Raw genomic sequence first — 21,635 nt, 5'->3', positions numbered from 1 at the left:
GGACAATTCAGCTAATATAGGAGCTATGCAAAAGAAATTAATAGCCTTGAATTTTAAAAGTTCCAGGTTCAGATCTACGCTTACTGTGGAATAATTTGGCATTCTTGCACGCATACAAATATGACCTTATAATAAGGATGCTGTGTAGTAGAAATCTCGAAACAGCACCAGGAAGATTCATGTAAAGTAGCTAAACGTGAATGTTGATGCCTTGCTCCTGGCATCACAATGAGTCTGCTTACTAAGGAAGCACCACAAGTAAATCTTTCATGTTGCCAATTAAATAAGTTTATTGGGACTCAAGTTGCATTTCTACTTTTATACAGTACTGGTAAAGTGCAGTGTTTGCCTTCCCCTCCCTGTGCACATGTTCAAAGTATTAAGAATGCCCTTTGTAATTTGAGTCCTTCGGTTCTGAAGGTGGTCCACAGAAATGTCCTCTCTAGAGCTTTAATCCACCTCCTCAATGGTTGGTCCAGAAGATGCTCCTCCAGAGGGGGGTGCTCCACCACCAGGGAAGCCACCAGGCATGCCTCCGGGCATACCACCTGCACTCTGGTACAGCTTGGTTATGATGGGATTGCAAACCTTTTCCAGCTCCTTCTGTTGGTGCTCAAATTCTTCCTTCTCAGCAGTCTAAAAAAAAAACAGGAAGAAAGCATCTGTGTTAGTTGTTTCTCTGTACAGTCGTATACACAGGAAGGAGGCTTGGCTAAACCCAGTTACCACTCAATTAAACACTAGCACTCCTGAACTGCATCACATCTTAAGATTTATACAAGCCATTCTAAGTGAACTTTGCCTAGTTTTGTATGATGCATAAAGCGTCTTTACTGGGCAATTGGGGATTGCAATGGCCAACAGATGTATTACCAAGTGGTCGCTCAGACATCCAAGGAAGGTACTTGGAGCCAACATAGGTCTTTCAACCTCTGGTGGAAACTACGAATGGTTTTGGAATCTCTTTCATCATTGCGAACCACTGGGTATTACTCTACTCCACCCTTTTTTTAGCGTCAAGGACAGACCCACTATTTAAAGATTTGTAGTGCCACCCTAGGCACTTGCTAGCTTTTTAAGTGTAGGCTGCCATACAGAACAGCTTTGTGGACAAGCAGTGTTTAAATGCTTTCCACCAGTACTATTTGAGGCTTGAAGTGTAAAAAACCCTTCCTTTAGATATCTAGGTTGGGGTGGAGCTACAAACCTGGTTTTTATCCAGCCAGTTGATGATCTCATTACACTTGTCCATGATCTTCTGCTTGTCTTCATCACTAATTTTGCCTTGAAGTTTCTCATCTTCCACAGTAGCTTTCATATTGAAAGCATAGGATTCTAGGGAGTTCTTGGATGACACCTTGTCACGCTGCTTTTCATCTTCAGCCTTGTATTTCTCAGCTTCCTGGACCATGCGTTCGATGTCTTCCTTACTGAGGCGGCCTTTGAAGAATAAAATATTTTTTTTTAAGTTTTGTGTTTTGGCAGTCAAACCACTATTTGCTGCATAGTTGGGGTTGTTTTTTTTTTTTTTTTTAAAGTAAAGGGCCCCTGGCATCTGGATTACCACCTTATTCTCAACCTAAACCTGAACATTAGGTCAATTAGTTTTGGCTAATCTATACTGCGTTACCTACTTCCATTTCATAAACTTCTTCGCATATCAGCAACTTACCTTTATCATTGGTTATTGTGATCTTGTTCTCTTTGCCAGTGCTCTTATCCACGGCCGACACATTAAGGATACCATTGGCATCAATGTCAAATGTTACTTCAATTTGAGGTACGCCCCTTGGAGCTGGAGGGATGCCAGTTAATTCAAACTTGCCCAGCAAGTTATTGTCTTTTGTCATTGCTCTCTCGCCCTCGTAAACCTATAAAAGAATAGGAAGTGTCTATAGTCAGCCTCTTTTACAAGTGCAAAGGCTCTATTTATAGGGTTAGAATGCATTTAAAAATAATTTTTCTTTAATAGGAAACTAAGCAGTTATGAGTAAGTTGGTCGCTCAGACATCCAAGGAAGGTACTTTGAGCCAACATAGGTCTTTCAACCTCTGGTGGAAACTACGAATGGTTTTGGAATCTCTTTCATCATTGCAACCAGACACCAGCCTGCTAGCCTTGAATAGCAGAGTAAAAAATTCATGTAATGTCCTCCAGAAGTTGATACTCCCATAAACGAACACTGTTAAATGTCAGGTTAGCCAGAATTTCAGCACATCTGGAGGGCTAGTCCTAGATTAAATGGCAGTATTTTTAGCTAAACTCCTATGGAACATTTTTACCATACCTGAATCAGCACACCTGGCTGGTTATCAGAGTACGTGGTGAAGGTCTGAGTCTGTTTTGTGGGGATTGTGGTGTTTCTTTTAATCAGGACAGTCATGACACCACCAGCTGTTTCAATACCCAGCGACAGAGGAGTGACATCCAGCAACAGCAGGTCTTGCACGTTTTCAGACTTGTCCCCGGACAAGATTGCAGCTTGAACAGCTGTAAAGGGGGGAAAAAGAGAATATGCATAAACAAAAGTACATACTATGCACCTTTACTACTCAGAAATAATTCTACTCGCTCAGACATCCAAGGAAGGTTTGGACCATCATTATCAGCTTCTGGTGGAAACCGCGAATGGATTTGGAACCAGTCATCAATGCAAGAAATCAAGTTTATAGGAAGGAATCTGGATTCTAGGCTTGCATGTAAACACATGCTTAATCTACAGCTATATTGCCAAAAATTTTGATGTAACTGCAAGGATGCATTGCTGATGAGCTTTAGGACTATTACTAGCTCTTATTACTGACCTGCACCATAAGCCACAGCTTCATCAGGGTTGATGCTCTTGTTCAGTTCCTTGCCGTTGAAGAAATCCTGAAGGAGTTTCTGGATCTTGGGGATGCGAGTGGAGCCACCAACAAGTACAATATCATGCACCTGAGATTTATCTAGCTTGGCATCCCGCAAGGCTTTCTCCACAGGGTCAAGAGTGCCACGGAACAAGTCAGCATTCAGCTCCTCAAAGCGAGCTCTGGTAATTGAGGTGTAGAAGTCAATACCCTCATACAGGGAATCTATTTCAATACTGGCCTGAGTACTGGAAGAGAGAGTACGCTTCGCACGCTCACAGGCAGTGCGGAGCCTTCGAACAGCTCGCTTGTTTTCACTGATGTCCTTCTTGTGTTTGCGCTTGAATTCAGCAATGAAATGGTTGACCATTCTGTTGTCAAAGTCTTCCCCGCCCAAGTGGGTGTCACCTGCAGTTGACTTTACTTCAAAGATGCCATCCTCAATGGTGAGGATCGAGACATCAAAGGTGCCACCACCAAGGTCGAAGATCAACACGTTTCTCTCAGCACCGACCTAGGATACATGATAATAGGTACACATTAGTGGAAATGAAGACAAGTTGGTAATACCCAGATCTCCCTCACCATGGAGTGGGGTGCCTTTTACCACTCACTTTTTTGTCCAAGCCATAAGCAATAGCAGCTGCAGTTGGCTCATTGATGATCCGGAGCACATTGAGACCTGCAATGGTTCCAGCATCTTTTGTAGCCTGGCGTTGGGAGTCATTAAAGTAAGCTGGGACTGTGACTACAGCATTTGTTACAGTCTGCAAAAGATAAAAAGAAACCTGTGTTAAAGTATGGAAACAATACAGCATACGATCTGCAATCACAATGCTGTCATTTTAAGGCCTCACCTTTCCCAAGTACGCCTCTGCAATTTCCTTCATCTTAGTTAGCACCATGGAAGAAATTTCCTCTGGATAAAAGCTTTTTGTTTCTCCTTTGTACTCTACTTGGACTTTTGGTCTGCCAGCATCATTCACCACAGTGAAAGGCCAGTGCTTCATATCAGACTGGACAACAGCATCATCAAATCTACGGCCGATCAGACGCTTTGCATCTATAAAAAGATTTTAGTTACTTGTTAGTAATGCTTCACTAGTGACTTCCTGTGTCATTTTAATAATAGCACACTGCACTTTCTAGTCTGAACAGTTTCTAGGAAAGTAGCTATTTTAGATTGAATGCAGCAAAAAAGGGTCTTTCAGATTTAATTATACCAACTTTCAAATACGCATACATGCACTGAGCAGAAAATGCAGCTTAATGGAAAAAAGTCTGAATTTATTGGTAATTGAATTTGTACACAGAATGTATACAAAATAAAATGTACGTATGAGTTAGACAATTATACATTCTACTAAATAAACATTTTATACATGTAAACATTTTATACACACCTACTAGGAATCAAGTTAAACAAATCCATAAAAGCTGATGCTGCAACAAACTTGTTGGCCTTTAAGGTGCTACAAGGCTTATTTCCAATTTGAATGGAGCACATACAAAGGGTTATACACCTCAATAAAACACCAAATCTTCCCAGGGGTGGAGAAACTACCAAAACTCCAGGTGGACATACTAAGCCTTCTCTGCACTTCTCTGGTATTCTTGCCAATAATGCAGCTATTTGTATGGGGCATGTTGTAAGGTCAGGGAAGTGACTCCCTTAAGGAAGTGGTTTTAAATGTATCTCAAGAGTGGTGTTGAGAAACTTCAACCCCGCTGGCTTTTGAAATGGAAAACTGTTTTAATTAGCAGCGCCCTGCTACTATTATACTTTGTTATTACCTAATTTTGTTATTACAAACACCTTAAGCAAGCCTTAATCTAAATGGCCATTGTGCAAGACAAATGCTTCCAGGAAGTCTTTGTGATCCTTACCGAAGACAGTGTTGGTGGGGTTCATTGCCACCTGGTTCTTTGCAGCGTCACCAATAAGCCTCTCTGTGTCAGTGAAAGCAACATAGCTGGGAGTGGTCCTGTTACCCTGGTCATTGGCAATGATTTCCACCTTGCCATGTTGGAAGACACCCACGCAGGAATAGGTTGTGCCAAGATCAATTCCAACAGATGGTCCCTTAGACATTGTAGCTGCGAAGACAGTAACATTTAATTAGATATCAATAATTCATACCGGTAATGTTTAAGCACAGGAAGCAACATATACAAAGCAAAAACTGTCAGCCGATCCACATTAAGAACTATCATTAAGACATTAAGAACTATTTAGTAAAACGATTATCCTAGAACCAGCCTAGTGAAGTTTCAGAAATGGCCAAGAGGACCATACACTTAAATCCCCATTTGGCCATAAAACTAACTAGATTAACTCTGAAACAATTTGGATTTTTTCTTGCCTTGAAATCAAAGCATTACTTGTGCTCTTTTCCAAAATGTTTCTTGCTTAGAACCCCGTTGCCTGGATGTAATGCATGATTTTATGCATTCAATTTTAATATCCCATCAGGCTCCCTGACTCGCAAATCTGAACCCTCTGAAACCCTTCTGTCCTAAAGCCAATAGAATGGGGATCGAAGGCGGTGCAGCGACTTTGGAGAAGCCACCACGTGGCCGACGTTCCAGCCACGAGGGGCACCGGAAGGATTGAATTACTTTTCCCGGCATGCCCTAAGAGCGTTCCACCCGCGCGGGAAGGAGGCGGGGCTTCGCGATGGATTCTGGGAACCTCCTCTTCCCCCCTCCCTCCGCGGCCTGCATTTGGAACATGCGGCCTCGGAAGATGGGAGGAGCAATACCAGACCACGTGCAAAGATGCCGGCCGGAACCGGCCGAGGGCGCTGCTGAGCACGTGGCGGGGAGGGGGAGAGGAGGAAGCAAAGAAGGGCGATTAGGTAAGCTTTCTGCACCACTAACTAAGGAAGAAGACAGAAGATTCCTCCACACCACCCTAAAAAGGAACTGGACCTTCCGCCAGCAGTTACTTAAGAACTTCTGCTTTTAAAGCAAGACTCCAGTGATCTAAGGTCGAGGGAGGCAGCAATCCTGCCCCGTGCTATCTGCGGCTCATTTCCTCGCCTCGATATTTCAAGGTCATCAGGAAAATAATAACGACCGCCCCCATTTTCTAAGGCTTAGCGCCTGCGCTCCGTATCCTAAGAATTAAGACGCCCCCGCCGATTTCGTTAATCTTCCCCCATCCAAGTAAATGGATTAGCAGCGCAGGATACATAAATGTGGGGGGAGAAAGAGAAAGGTTATTCCCGTTTCTAACCGGGGTTGCCCCCGCCTAATTTTCCCGCATTAAATCAACGGGCTCGCCCGTGCAATCCTATAGCCAGGTTTATCGGGGCATAGACTGAACAAATGGGTAGCAGAATGGAGTCTGCCTTCATCCTTCCTTCCTTTTCACTCCCCCGTTCAAAGAAAAGGCCAATGCAGCTGCTTTATGAAAGGAGGGCAGCCCGCCCACGTGTACTTTAATCGCCTTAGCAGATTTAGCCTAGTTTTTCCAAAGGCGATCCATACCATTATCTCTCCCCCCCCCCGCTCGTTTCCTCCTTTTTCTTCTTCGGTACGAAGCGTTTAGCCGAGTCTCTCCTTAAACTTGTTTCCTTTTATCTGTTTCCCTAAAGGAACACCCGTTTCAGGCGCCATTGTCACCCCCCCCGACTCAGGCAGAGACCCCTATGCAAGAGAAAGCGGGGGCGAAGAGAAAGAGGCTGGAAAGACGTTTTGTACAGCTGAAAGGAAAAGGGACAGAAGGAATGGGAAGCCTGCAAAATTAAGGAGCGACACGGTTTTTTCCACTTTAGCAAATTCTCTACTTTCCTCCACCCCAACCACGGAAGAAAAAGAAATCAATGAATCAGATGCAATTAGCGCATATATAGCCACCCACTCTGCATTACTGGGCCCCCCTTCAAAGAAATTACCTGCTTCGTTTTCCTTCAAAAACCAGGAAACGAGTAGCTGCTTCGAGTAGCTCTGGAGAAAAAGCGGCTTTCCCGGCCCAGCCACAAGTCATTATATACTACTGGAGAACCTTCCAGAAGGGCCACGCCTCTTTCCGGCCGACAGGCCAATCCCGCCGCGTCGGTCGCCCGCCTTCCCCGCCCACTTCAGCCAATGGCCGTAGAGGCATTGCGTGAGGCGTATGTGACGCAACAAAGGAAAGCGAAGGGGGCGGGCGAAACCGGTGATTCAACGGGTGCCGGCCGGCTTTCTCGCTCTCTTTCTTCTGGTTCTAGAACTTTCATCTCTCCCAGCGCGGCAAGACAGTGTATGTGGGTGGGAGGGAGAGAAAATGTTGGAGCTCCACGACGTGGCCCTGGGCCAATGAGATTTCTCCCCTGGTCGCCTTTATTTGCATAACCGGAGAGCTGTTAGGCGTAGATAGGGCCTGTTCTTTTTCTGTCTTTTGTGTTCTGAGGTGGAGCCAATCCCTCGCAGAATCGGGTCGGCCCTCCCCCAAAATTTATATAATATTCAACGGGAGGGATTGGTCGGAAACATGAGAGGGGGAGGGGGAGCCGAATTGAGTGCAAACTGAAGATTCGGACGGACGTGGGGAGTGACCAATGAGGTGGTCGCACGGGAAGAAGGGGTGAGAAACTGGCCAATCGGGTCGCTGGTTACCTCAGAGCGGGAAGGCAGTGGGCGGGTCGAGAGCAGCCGCATTTTTGGAAGTGAAGGAGAGAGTTTGTTACAAAATGGCGGATTAGCGAGGCCTGTTTGCCGCAGGGCGCTGGCTGATGGCCAAGGCCGGGGTCAGTTAGGGACGGGCGGTTCATGCTCGGGCGCCAAGGGGCGAACAATGCCGACCTATCTCGAGAGGAAGTAAATCGACTCAACACACAACACATTGTTGTGGCGCTCCCCCCCCCCCCATTTTCATTTATTGCATTTATATCCCACCTTTTCCTCCACGTGGTTCTTCCCTTCATCTCCGCAGCAACCCTGTGAGGTAGGTTAGGCCTAGAGGCAGTAACTGGCTTCTTGCCAAGGTCACATGTCGTGAGCTCCCAAGTCTTAGTCGTGACCCTTTTTCTCAACTATGCCACACTGGTTGTGAAATGAGAGAGTTTCTGAAGGGCATTCTGAAGCCGATACCCTTAACCTTTCTCCCTTTGCCGACCTGCTGTGCGAAGGAATTGCCTTATAGAATTCTGCACATGCTCAAGGGCACATTGCACACACCCACACACCCGGCATAACCTGAAAGCTGCATAAGCGCCATGGGGAAAGACCAGGGCTGGCCCAATACATTTTGGTACCTGAGGCGAAACACCAAATGGTATCTGCCTACCCTTGTCCAGGCAGGGAAGAAAGGGTGAGTGTAGAACCACTATCAGGAAGGGGGGGGAGTGAATAAAATCTTCACTGGGTACAAGGCAGAGAAACCAACCAACCTGCCTGGTGGTTGAAGTGGGAATCAAAGGCAGTTGCGGGGATGGAGGAAGGGGTCTGCTCTGAATCCCACCTGGCAGGTGCAGAGTCCAGAGGGAGATTTATTGAGATCACTGCAGACTTCGTGGCTGTTAGATTTCATTACTGTATTTTGTATGATTTACATACCTATTGATGGTTAAACAACAACAACAACCCTCCAAAGGGTTTACCAAACAACAACCCCAAGCTGTTCCTCCCACCCCTTGGTCTCTTTTCCACCCCCCTCCTAGTTACCACACAGCCTGTTGGAGAGTAAAGGAGAAGCTGAAAGTTTGCTTCCTGTTGTATTCCATTTTTGTTGGCCTAATAAGGGTCTTGTTTCTGACCCCCCCCCCCTTATGGGGTGACACTTTGTTTTTCCCTCTTAAAGGGAGTTCATATAGTTTAAAACTGCCCGGGTACTAAAATCAAGTAACCGATTAGCTGAGCCACTGTCAACCTTGTTTGCAGTTAGCTCCACATCTCTCAACAATATGTGATGCTGAGATGGACGATGGTTGGTTTCATTCTGGCTTTGGAAGGTCTTCTAATTTAGATGTCTGATGACCAGCAGACAGCAAATGAATTATTCATGTTTTTTGATGGTTTAGTTCTGACAAGGAATGCTTGGTTCTGGGATTAAAGGTGTAGGCCTAATGTGCAAGGGGAAGGACTGAAGCTCAGTGGTAGAGCACAAGCTTTGCATGCAAACGGTCCTGGCTTCAATCCTGGCATTTTCAGAAAGCGTTAGGAAATACTGTCTGAAATAGTTGCTGCGACAGTGTAAATAATGAGTTAGATGGATTTATAGTCTAACATGGTTTAAGGCAGCAGCGTCCTATGTCCCCTGTGTAGATAGTCCCATTTCACAGTGGAACTTGTTTTTTTAGTAATATGCATAAGCTTGATGGCAGATAGAATCATATTTACTGGGGAGTAAAGCTCATTAAATTTAGTAGGATGTTGTTGAGTAAATGTATTTTTGATTGCATTGACCTGATTTGCATGCCCCTTTAAATGGTTGTTAAAATAAACTTATGGATTAAATTTGAGTGTGCATTGTTTTAGTGCTTTTCCTTCCCCATTCCTGCTACGCTGCCAGGAAACAAAAAGTGGTCTGATTTAATTCAGACCCAGGCCCATAATTTCCTCCTCTCCAAATGAACCACAAATAGTAATCTAGTTTCATTCATATTTAAACCATAATTTATTTTAACTGTGGTTTACAGTGGCATGTGAATTGGGCCATTGTAAACCATGGTTAATTCTGGCTGCAATTAATTCCTCACATGAAAGAAAATCCTCTTTTTTTCTTTTCTTTTCTTTTCTTTTCTTTTCTTTTCTTTTCTTTTCTTTTCTTTTCTTTCCTTTTTTTTTTTTTTTGCTATCCTCTGCCTATTGATGTGGAAATTCCACTGCCTACATTTTGGGTGAAAACTGAAACTTGTGTGCAATTTATTTCCCTATCAATCTCAATATTTTGGGGCACTTATTCCTACACAAATTTCTCTTTCCCCCAATTGTTACCTAATTAAGAATCTCTTTGGTTTGGGGGCAAAATTAGTATGTCCTTGTATTAGCCTGTTAAAAGTTTTCTTTTTCAAGTAGGCTCTTTGAAGTTGAATTTTTTTCACCTCAAATACTGATACTGCTGAATGTGAGATTGTTAGAGGGAAGCTTTGTCCCTATCATCTTATGTCAAAATGTGCTTGCTACGGTTGTTGGTTCTGAAGGGTGACTAAACTACTGTGGATCGGATCTATTTATATCTTCAAATAAGGTCTTTTGGGATATGTTGCTGGAATGATTCCCCCCAGTGGAATTGCATGTTCATTGGTTATATAATCCATAGGACATTCTAGTTATACGTGCATACAAAAGCTTGAAATTTCCATTTTGTTGTAGGTTTTCTTGGAATTTATGTTTATTCTGAAATAAGGCCTATTGATGCTCTAATACAATTTAGCCTAATTAGCACCGTACAAGTAACTGCAAGTATGAATAGCTTACTCGGTTTACATAGAAATGTGACAGGCTTTGCATCTCATGACCTTTAGATCCCACTGCATATTGTAAAGTGGGATCAGCAAAAAAAAAGAGGTCATAAGAAAGCCATCAGACTCTTCATATAATATAGACTCCCAGGTCCTAGATCTCCTGCTAGCCAGGATATGGAAGCCTACTACTATCCCCTTCTCTAATCTCTTTCCTCTAAACACTTAGTAGGTAAGAGGAAGTTCCTCTCATTTTCCCTCGATGCAGTTTGAAATAATTAATTGGACCATAAAGTTAGTTATATAACAAAATTGTGACACTTTTCCAGGTTTGGTTGAACTACAGCATTTATACTGCAGCCTCTTTTATTTAAAAACAACAACAAAACAACCTTACTAAATTGTTGATTCAAAGGAATCTATAATAAATGTTTGTTTCATTTTGTGTTGCTCATTCTGAGCACAAGTACACCAGTAATAGCAGGTAGACATAATCTCAGTTTACCAATTAAGAATTAAAACAAAACTAGAGAAGATTTATGCACCCACACTAAGTAGCAATTGGTATACAGAATAACAGTAAATACTTTAAATAGAACATTTTACAAAATAAAGTTTGGTTTCTCGTAACATGAGCGTGATTTCCCTTATGAAATACTGTTTAGTATCATGTCTACTTCAAAAGCCATTGCACGTAACATTTTCTTTAAATGTGAAATATTTGATGATCTGAAAGAATATATTCCACCTTTATTTAGATCTTATCTCCCTTAATACCTGTGTAATTCACTTGGGTTAATTTTAACGTATAATGCCACTGACGATGTGTTAAACTAGTAGAATCCATAGTTTGTACTTCACCTTTAAAGAAATGGCAGGTGTTGGTTTGGAAATTTAATAGCATGTGAAGGCTCAAAGTACACACGTACCATATATTTACAACTGAGCCAATTTGAATACAATGATGTAGATTTTCCTTTGTAAATTAGAGTAATTTGTATGGGATAATTTAAATTGGGGTGGGACTTCAAGCTTGCAATGGAAAATAATTTGGTGCCCTAGAGAGTGATCTGATTTAGCATGTTTATTTTACTTGTATTTAGTAAACAAAACTAAAAACTTTGAAATTGCCAAACTTGCCTAGTATTTTATTTGCAGTTGTATCCACTCATTGTTACTACTGAGCTTCCTGAGTGGAAAAATTTCCAGAGGGAAAACAAAGTGTTGAAAAAAATTCTGCCACATATCACTGTTTCAGTGTCCTCTTTTTTGTGATACAAATCATTAATCCATTTCTGTACTTGGGTCAGATCCTGAGTAAAGTGATCTAACTAGCTTCCTAGTTAAAAGTTTGAAAAATGAAGTTTACAATAAATCAAAAACTGTTGACCACCTTGCAATCTTCTCTATGGTGATTCAAATCAGTGCAGTGATAAAACTGTTCAGTGGTCCATAAACCTAATATTTTAATTTATTCATGTTAAGGATGTGCATAATATGAATTCAGTATGACCTGCAAACAGGAGTCATTGGCACTGTATTAGGTTTATTTTGAAGAAGGGGAAAGTAGGTTCCTTAGTTGGGGATAATAAACTTAAAGTACTACTCTATGAACATTAGGAGCATGTTCTTCAACACAGTAGAATTCTGAATAAACATATGGGGTACTGTTAGGGTTGCATCCAGCTAGCTATACTTATAGTAGACCCATTGAAGTGAATTGACCTAAATAATTCATGTCCATTCTTTTCAGTGGGTCTGCTCTGAGTAGGACTAATTGGATAGAACCATTAGTATTCCTAGATACCTGATTGTAATCATACTGGAGCATGCTTCAAATATTTCCAAACATTTTGTTACAGAGACTCTCCAAGTAAAGGCCTTTCTCTCTTAGGAAGAAAATTCACCCCTGATTTCCTTTGAGAAACCTTTATTGAAACCCCTTGTGTTGTATCTAACATTAATGAATTGCCAATACAGTACATGATCCACTGGTACTTTCTAAGCAGCCATTTGGGAATCATTCTTGTACTATGTCAGGCTAGTGGTTTCACTCTGAATGTGATAAAATGTCAGAATTTAGGCTTTAAAACAATCAGCTGCAGTATGAACATTTTAAATCAGCCTAGTTATAAATTTATATCTTCAGTAACAAATAGTATTAATGGAAGGGTTTTTGTACTTTGGAAAATTTGAGGAATTCTTAAAATCAGCTATGGAATTCTACAGTTCTGGTCGCATTGTGTAAACAAACTTTCATTGGCTTTTTCCTTTAAATTTTGGGTGTCTGTGTGTTTCTTTCACAAATATATTTACAACAAGATTTCCCAAACCATTAATTAGAAGTTTTACTCTTCACACTTTCCATTTTATTCTGGCCTTTTTAAAAGCAACAACATAACTTTGGCAATATCCATCCTAAAAATGGATGGTGTTATTTCCAGTACAGAGAAGAGAAGTACACTGTCCATCGTCCCCCATCCCCCGACACACTTCAGTATTGCTTCTTGTGTACATTTCATGAAAACTACCAAATAAATTTCCACTTCAGAGATCTATTGGGATTTTTTGTGTCTCTTTTTTATTTAAAAAAAATGGTTCAAGACTCCAGCATTTGACACCTGCCGCTTCAGTGTTCCCTTTTCTTCCTTTAAGAGTTAATCACAAAAAGCATTTAAAACAATAATAAAAAAACCAGCATGAGTTCACTTTTCAAGGCTACCTGTAGCAGAGAATACTGTGATGAGTTTTATTATGTAGTGGTTGAGTGTGTGTGGTGGGGGAGCTCCCTTGGAAGGTAAACAATCTAATATAGTGCTGGTGGTTTGTGTGTGTGTGTGTGTTATGGGCATAGCTGGAGCCTGAATAGATGTGGAATAATCAAACTGACTGGAAAACCCGACTCTGAGCAGGCATCATGGTTGGTGTGGCTTCTGTTTTCATAAAGTTGGTGTGGTTTATTTTCTTTGGCTCAGTTTCCCTGCCATCTATCTCAACCTGGTTGTGTTGCGTTGGAGTAATATGAGGAGTGGCCTCTGTTGATAATGTCTGCTGGCTTCGGGAGGCACTGTTTGCTGTTGATCTTGTTGAGGAGGATCCAGAATGTGAACTTCTGGAGCCAGAAGAGGAAGAGCCAGGCTTGACTAATCGGGCTTTTGGTGCCTCTGCGTCTTCTCTGTAATCAAGAGATGGTATGATTAAATGTAGAAAATAATGAAGACCAGACATATTCATTTCATTAATTTTAAGATGCTTTAGAAGTTCAACAAGGTTTTGAATTAAGTGCTGATCTTTTCACCTGTATTACATATGTATATCATTCACAATGCGTGAAAAGAATAAAAATGCTTACTTCCATGTTATCCAAATCATCCTAATACCATTCTAAATAATTCAGGGTTTAAATGCAAAATGTAAATCCTAGAGGATTAAAAAAATGACCAGTTATCTACTAATAGGAAAGTTGCAGGCATTAGTTAGCAGGAATATTGTGTATTGTATTGTGGGTAGGGACAGTCTCTGAACCCAAAGGCTCATATGGAGTGATATGCTGCAAGTAACACAAGTGACATGGATCTAAACTCTAAACTAAGGCTTTTACAAAACCTATTCTATTAATTTGTATAAATACAGTATAAGGATTACCACAGCAAGACTGGCTTGAATCCCTCCCCTTACACTATTGATTGTGTTGGTGTGAGGGGACACATTCTGCCTTCATACAGCCAGGTATGACATACATGTCACTTCTGGCTCCATGCACTGTGAAGACAATTAAGAATATAAGAAGAACCTGCTGGATCAGGCAAATGAGCCATCTAGTCCTGTATCCTGTTCTCACAATGGCCAACCAGATGTTCTTTCAGGAATCCTTTGTAATTTTTCTACTGTGATCGCTTAAATAAAACTCATTTGTGTTTCACACAGCTGTGATGTGTCATTACTGCATTGGGTCAATCCTATATTGTGCAACACCTGCCATGCCATGCCCAAAAAACAAATCCAAAAGAACTACCACACTGAGTCAGATCAGTAATTAATTGAGTCCATAGTCATTTCCCAATAAGACCAACACTGGAAGTTTGAAATGAGGTTGAGCAGCAACACAACTGAACAATCTAGTCTCCTGAGTATTTGCTTCTAACAGCCAAAAGTTTAGGGGTTCCTTAACAATGTGTTTGTATTCCCTATCTTAATCATAGAATTGTAGAGTTGGAAGGCACCCTGAGTACTTTCTAGTCCAACCCCCCTGCAGTGCAGGAATATGAATCTGTCCTGACATTCAATTGAAAAAACACACAATTGCACTTCTAGGCTGCTGTTGCTAAAATAACACATTCTGTCATAGTCTGCTAAAACAGTTGCTTCTCAAGTTATCTGATGTGGTGGATTGGCAGCCCCGCACCGTGTGCCAAGAATTGACACCATATTTGGTCTCTAAAACATCCTACCCAACTTGGACCATGGTGGAAGCTGATGACTCGTGGACTGACAGATGTCCACGGACCACCACTTTGAGTAAAGGTAAAGGGACCCCTGACCATTAGGTCCAGTCGTGACCGACTCTGGGGTTGCGGTGCTCATCTTGCTTTATTGGCCAAGGGAGCCGGCGTACAGCTTCCGGGTCATGTGGCCAGCATGACTAAGCCACTTCTGGCGAACCAGAGCAGCGCACGGAAATGCTGTTTACCTTCCCGCTGGAGCGGTACCTATTTATCTACTTTCACTTTGACGTGCTTTCGAACTGCTAGGTTGGCAGGAGCAGGGACCGAGCAACGGGAGCTCACCCCATTGTGAGGATTCGAACTGCCGACCTTCTGATCGGCAAGTCCTAGGCTCTGTGGTTTAACCCACAGCGCCACCCATGTCCCTTACCACTTTGAGTAGCATTGCATTAAAATGTGATTGAGTAGAATTATTTTGTATCTGCTTTGAAGCATCTTCTGAAGTGCTTTAAAACATGGTTTAAAGTTTCAGGGTAATAAAACCTTTGAGAATTTTTCACCCTTGACCAAGTTTGTAGTTCTAGGGCAAAGTGCTGAGGCAGACTGTGTTAATAAGTCATTCCCTTGTGTGTGATCTAACCCATATTAATATAGTGGAGTCAGCGGATGAACCTGAACTACTTGTTGCAGCTTGAAAGTGGGTCACAGAGTGCTTTCGGGACTTAGGACACTCTGTACATAAGTTGGACAAATCTAGTGTGTGTTACATTCCTGATATACAATTCAGTTATCTAGAATTTGTTTTTTACATTTGTATCTCATCTCCCAAGTAACTAGGTAGGCTGTGCAAGTGTGAGTTGCCTGGGGTCATCCAAGTGAACTTCATAGGTGAATGGGTATTTGAGCCTGGGTTTCCCCACAGCCAAACCCAGTGCCATAGAACTGTACTATACTATTTCCTGTATCTTGAGAGACGTTCCTCTCAATCATTAATGTTATTTTTGGTATATTCCTGTCCCATATAAAATACTCAAGGTAGTTTGTGCACTTCTATTGTATCCCATGGCTTCCAATTTCTTCCTGCATCATTCTTGTTGCCTTGTGTATAGAAAAGGGCAGTGAAGTGAAATGAAAGTTTCCAAAGATGCTAAGGTTGAAAGCAAGGGACAGGAAAAAGTCCAGGTAAGTGTCACATAGGCAAATACTGGTAATCTGTACTAATGGTTTCTCTTACAAAGTTCCAACCCTAATTAATAATAATAATAATAATAATAATAATAATAATATCTTTATTGTCATTGCCCCCTGCATCGAAGAGATGCAGAGGTTTTTTTAAAAAAAAAATCTGTGAAAGAGCACAGATATCATCTTAATGGTTGGATTATAAAGAGATTAAATGGGATACTGTGAGTCATGAGGGCTGGGCAATCTTAAAGGATGACTTTTTCATTTTCTCTCCTGAGGGTGTAGGCTGAATCATGTAGTTCAGACTTGTTTTAAACATCCCACAAATAAAGTTAAGGAAAGTTCTGGTAAGGGTAATGTGCTAGAATAGAGAGAGCTACGTACACTTAGTTGTCATTTGTCAGTTCTTGAAAGTATGTGCTCTTTCAAGAATTCATATGAATTAGTACTTCACAATAGTGACTGAAATTATTGTTACAGCTATTAAATAAAAATATACAGCTTCAAACTCAAGTATCTTAAGAAGATCACTTAAAACAATAAATATACAAAATACTACTACAAATTCAATTGACAAGCATACAGCTGGGTGAATCTTGTATGGAATAAACTTTGTATTCAACTCTGGGAAATGGCAGATAAAAGCTCTATATATAAAGAAGAGGAGGAGTTTGGATTTGATATCCCGCTTTATCAGTACCCTAAGGAGTCTCAAAGCGGCTAACAATCTCCTTTCCCTTCCTCCCTCACAACAAATATGGGAGGTGAGGGGGGCTGAGAGACTATAGAGAAGTGTGACTAGCCCAAGGTCACCCAGCAGCTGTATGTGGACTCTATATTTAAATGAAAAAAAGATGAAAAGGAACTGTCTGTCACAAGGGAAATGCTTTGGCAAAGAATTTAGCCATTTCTGAAGAGGGAATAGAAGTCAATAGACAATGATTTTAATCGTCAGCTGATTATGCCAAACTCCACCTCCATCTGCCACTATTTTGTGGCTGACTGCCCTGCACCACTGTTTTGTGACTGGTCAGTCTCAGTAATTCCCAGCCATCTCAAGTAGCCTTAGGAATAGAAAGTTTGAGAACCTCTGGTCTACACCATGTTCATTAGCACTGACAAGTTAAAGTAATGCACAAATGAGTATTTAATACCTCTTCAAAGGAACACAAGGTGCACAGTATTTTTGTTAAGGATCTCAGCATTCATGGGTTAATGAGAATGAATATTTTTGAAATAGCATGTAACTAACTTGTTCACAATTATCTCAAACTAAACTGCATTGTTGTCCATACGCTTTCCCTACTGCAGGAGTGGGAAACCTGTGGTCCTGTGTGTTTAATTAGACTCCAGTTACCATCAGTTCCAGCTGGCACGGCCAATGAATATGGATGATGGGAGTTGTCGTCCAGCAACATCTGAAGAGACACAAGTCTCCCACAATAGAATAACACATATTTAGCCTTGAAACTTCAGTCTTGACTCATTTATTCACTCCACTTGCCCCAGGCTTGCATATTGTAATGCAGCTAGATTCATACTGCATTTCCCTTTTAAATAGGTAGGCACAAACTTTAATAGACAGTAATATAATTTATCTGTGCAATGATATAAATAAAAAACTGGGCAGGTGAGTGATATGATAGCCAGTCTTTTTCCCGGCCCACATATCTTGTGCCTGATAACACAAGACAGTGGCTGGTATACAGGAAGCAACCATTTTAAGTGTGTCCAATATGTGTGTGACCGCACACCTGATTCTCAATGAACCTATAAGTGACCCAAAAAGGGGTGGAATGGGGTGTTTGCACGCCTTTTCAGTGGTGTTTCAACTATATGCAATTTCACTTAAATGTGTGGTGCCTTTGGAACTTAACCCTCGTGTAAATTGGGAGTTGCCTGTATGTATATAAAGCTGCCATCTTCTGCATATGTTTAAGCTTCAGCAGAGTTGTCACAGACTGTATTGTTCAATCTCATTTTGATGATGTTTACATTTTTTCACTACATCCACATATACCTGCCCCCTGAGGATAACATTTCATGTTGAAGCAGACTTTAGTCCAGGAAGGCTTATCCTATAATACTTTTGTAAGTGTTTTAAGGACCACAAAACTCTTTGTTTTTGTCAGATCATTAATCCAGCTGGCATAGTACTATCTCTTGCTGCCTGTAGCAGCTCTCCAAGGTGTTGGCAGAGATCTTTCCCAGCTCTGTTACTTGGGGGCCTTTTAAATTGAGGTGCCAGTGATTCAGTCTGGGATCCCGTGTAAATCATGTGCTTAGAATCATAGACTTGTACAGTTGAAAGGGGTTCTGAGGGTCATCTAGTCCACCCCTGCAGTGGAGGAATCTCAACACATAGTCCCCCATCCGATTAGAAACCTCATCACTGAGTGATAACCTCCCCCTCCCTGCTTCTGCCTGCTCAGACCTTCTGTGACACAGGAAGGTAATGGTGTGTTAATTTGGTCTTTGGAGAGTTGTAAATAGAAATACTTTAGAGGTAATTACTTGATTTCATTTGGGGTCTCTTCTTCTTCATATTTCTTCTTCTCTTTTTTCTTGATTGTCAGCCACACCGCCAAGAGAACCAGGGCAGGGCCCCCCATTGCTCCACACACTGCTCCAGCAACTATGCCAAAATTTTGTGCATCTGTTAATTCATAAATGCATACAGTGTTAACATTTGCCAAAGAACAAAACATTTTGCCACAGTATGTTGTGTCTGTTTCAGTGAGTTTCCATGCAACTTAATCCTCTTGTATAGGTTCTAATACTGTGTCCGAAAGATAAAATAGCAGCATACTCAAATTGCTATAGTGAACTGCATAAACACTGTAGTCCAGGTTAAGCCCTTTTTACCTCTTCTCTGTTGAATGTCCCTTTATTCATATTTACATTTATTTTAGGAAAAATAAAGCCTTGATAAATCTCTGTCTACTTCTGGGTTAAAGAGGTGAAATTTAAGTCAGATCACTTTTACAAAGTACTGTGAATGTTTTTAATTATGTTTATGTATTTTTATTACGGTTAGTTTTTGTTGTAAATCACTTTGGGAATTTTTGTTGTGAGAAGTAATTGATACATTTAATAAATTTAAAGGAACTACAACAAGACTGGCTGGTTGAAAAATTCCTTTTAGTGACTTCAAGTTTCCACCTTAAACATGCTCTCTGATACACATTCATTCAGTCTACAAAAATTTTTAAATGTATCCATAATGTACATTTTATGTTTATTACAGTAAATGTTATGAAATGTGTAATATAGTATCCAAATGTATTACTGCTGTTTATTTATATTTTTGTTGCCTAATCTGTTGTTGCTCACAGATTCTTTTAACCTTGGTGTGCCATTATTTTGGCATTGTGACCCATGTATAATGGTTGCTGGGCACAGGCTTAAAGTGTTCAGTTAATATGTATTAAGTAGCACATTGTACCACAGTAGAACTTTCTAAGCTATTTATTACTTGATTGGGTAGTTATTACATTTATAACCTGTCTTTCTTCCATCTAGGAGCTTGGGTAGTTTCCAGTCTCCCATCCAGTCATTGAGCAGGTTTCAGACCTCCTTATCTTGAGCAAGGTGGCTGCATCACCAGACCATGTCACGGGACAAGAAAAGTCTGTTGAGAGAGGTCATCTTGTTCATATGTGATGGCTGCTGGCAGCATGTGGTGTAGCTGGGACTGTGGAAGTGCACCAGTGGAACTAATCCAGTGCTTCTGCTGGTATGCCTAAGTAGCCCTGACCTTGCCTCTGCTCAGTTCCACCCAAGTTCTTTCTAGATAGGCTGCTGTGGTGACGCCTGTCTTGGGAGCACAGCTCCTTCACCCCACACAAAGCAGTTACTGTTTATTGTTGTAAGGACTTTCTTATTCCTCCTGTCCATTTATTTAAAAGCAAATCTATTCCTCATGGTTGCACACACCTAGATTTGTGTGTATGCTGGCAAAGACTTGTTGCCAACCATGTGAGCCTTACCCTTATTCCCGTGTCATGGGGAAAACAGATTTCCAAAAAACCCTAAACGCTGGTTAAACTAACTTGGAAAACTTCATGACCCACAGTATTGCTATCATTAAGTGCCTAAGCAGGAAAGTAAAACTCATTCATTGCAGTGAACCCTTTCCATGTAGTTTTTACTCAGCTTCTGGTTATAAGTATATTTTATTGCTCTACAGGAAAATAAAAAATTATTACTGCCTCTTCAGTCAAATTTGAGGCTCAGTATAAAATTAGGCAAGTGGATAATTCAAAAGTGTGGCCTTTACTTCAGAGACATAGCTCATTAATGAAACCTAGAGAAACTGCTTAGAGATGCTGCTGCTGCCAAAAATATCTTAGTTTGTAGGGATCCCTAAATAATAGAATCATAGACTTGTAGAGTTAGAAAGGAGCCACAGGAGTCATCTAGTCCAACCCCCTGCAATGCAGGAATCTCTTGCCCAACCTGAGATGCAAACCACAACCCTGAGATTAAGAGCCTCATGCTTGACCAAAGGTGAGCAGAGAACACCTGAGATTGATAAAGGAGAAAAAGGGGTGCAGCTTCTAGACCCAATGGCTGACTACAGGGTCTTGGTTACTGTGCCTTGGGAGCAAAGCTTCATTGTGTAAACTGACAGCTATTGTGTGGAGAGAATGGGAGATGGAGAGTGATGAGGCCAAGATCTGAACAGTGGCCTTCTAGTTCTTCTGCTTTTCTACAATATTCATGAACTGTCTTTTTGGGTACAATTGACATTTCTTGTGAATTTAATGTTTAATTTAATATTGGGCCACTTTGCCCTCCTCCACCCTTAAAAACACTTGGGATTCCCTGTATACTTACACTGCACAGTCACTTTTACAACACAACTTTCCTGCCCTACTTCATTAGAGGCAGTACACTGGTATAACCCTGTTGCCATCCATGTGAGGTTCTTCAGCAGAACTTGTGCAGGATTGGAAAAATCTGGGGGGAAATCAAGATTTCATGAATTAGGTAGGACAAGGATACATTGTTTAAACATTGTTTAATACCTAAATAAATAATGTAGAACCTTTTAAATCTCTTGCAGGGAGTAAAGATACTCTACATGTCAAAGACTTTCAGCTTTTTATACTTTATACAGAAGACCCAGAAACATTCCCTGCTTTTGATAGCTGCCATAATGAGCGGCCACAAGAGAACCTTTGCTGAAGGTGGTTTTGGGGCAACAATGAACTTACTGATATGTGCCATGGGTGGCAGGGACCCAGCTTTTCCATCCTCTTCTATACGCTCCCATCTGTACATTATGGGTGTAGTGCCAGAGACAGTATTGCACTGTAAACTGATTTCTTTTCCTTCTATCATCTCTCCTTCTTTCCAGCATTTGGGTTTAGAAGGTTTTTCTGGGAATAGGAAAAATATATATCAGATTTCTACTCTTAATTGTAAGCCAGAATAACATGATACCCAATAGATAAACTAAGTGCTTATCTTGGAACAACTTCATAAGAGCCTTACCCAGAACCTTCAGGGTTATGTGGGTCCATTCATACTGCCCGGCATTTTTAACTTTGCATGTGTATTGGCCAGCGTCGCTTGGCTGCAGGAAAGAAATCTCCAAAGAGGCATCTCCAGTCCGGTTGTTGGAGGCAAATGAAACACGACCCTTTTGTTCATCATTAAAGTAAGTGTAGGTGTTGCTTCCTGCATAATTTATCACCTGAGAGGCAGAGAGAGTCCACTCATTAGTTACTTTGTTCTTCATTTCACCATTGCTAGTTTAATAAAAA

The 21,635-nt window shown here is 41.3% G+C and overlaps 2 protein-coding genes across 2 annotated transcripts in view; both read right to left on the bottom strand.

The window, feature by feature from the left end:
* Positions 1-265: 265 nt before the first annotated feature.
* On the bottom strand, positions 266-6,925 carry HSPA8 (heat shock protein family A (Hsp70) member 8). The gene is made up of 9 exons (XM_083588624.1): positions 6,746-6,925; positions 4,734-4,943; positions 3,704-3,909; positions 3,461-3,613; positions 2,805-3,360; positions 2,288-2,490; positions 1,673-1,871; positions 1,208-1,440; positions 266-636 (listed from the first exon to the last, which is right to left on the bottom strand). The coding sequence occupies exons 2-9, from the start codon at positions 4,936-4,938 to the stop codon at positions 451-453; spliced, it is 1,941 nt and encodes a 646-aa protein (XP_083444750.1). The 5' UTR covers positions 4,939-4,943; positions 6,746-6,925; the 3' UTR covers positions 266-450.
* A 3,639-nt stretch (positions 6,926-10,564) lies between these two features.
* Positions 10,565-21,635, bottom strand: part of CLMP (CXADR like cell adhesion molecule) — a 53,722-nt gene continuing 42,651 nt past the window's right edge. The window contains exons 3-7 of the mRNA XM_083588941.1: positions 21,364-21,565; positions 21,084-21,248; positions 20,704-20,826; positions 18,379-18,520; positions 10,565-13,409 (exon numbers count right to left, since the gene is read on the bottom strand). Of these exons, the coding sequence (XP_083445067.1) occupies positions 13,115-13,409; positions 18,379-18,520; positions 20,704-20,826; positions 21,084-21,248; positions 21,364-21,565 (927 nt within the window). The 3' untranslated portion in view covers positions 10,565-13,114. The remainder of the gene's footprint in view (positions 13,410-18,378; positions 18,521-20,703; positions 20,827-21,083; positions 21,249-21,363; positions 21,566-21,635) is intronic.

Source organism: Podarcis filfolensis (assembly GCF_964270895.1).
Source record: "Podarcis filfolensis genome assembly, chromosome: 15".
In the NCBI taxonomy this organism is placed as follows: domain Eukaryota; kingdom Metazoa; phylum Chordata; class Lepidosauria; order Squamata; family Lacertidae; genus Podarcis; species Podarcis filfolensis.
Note: the sequence above shows the minus strand (reverse complement) of the source record. Positions and strands in the feature narration are given on the sequence as shown.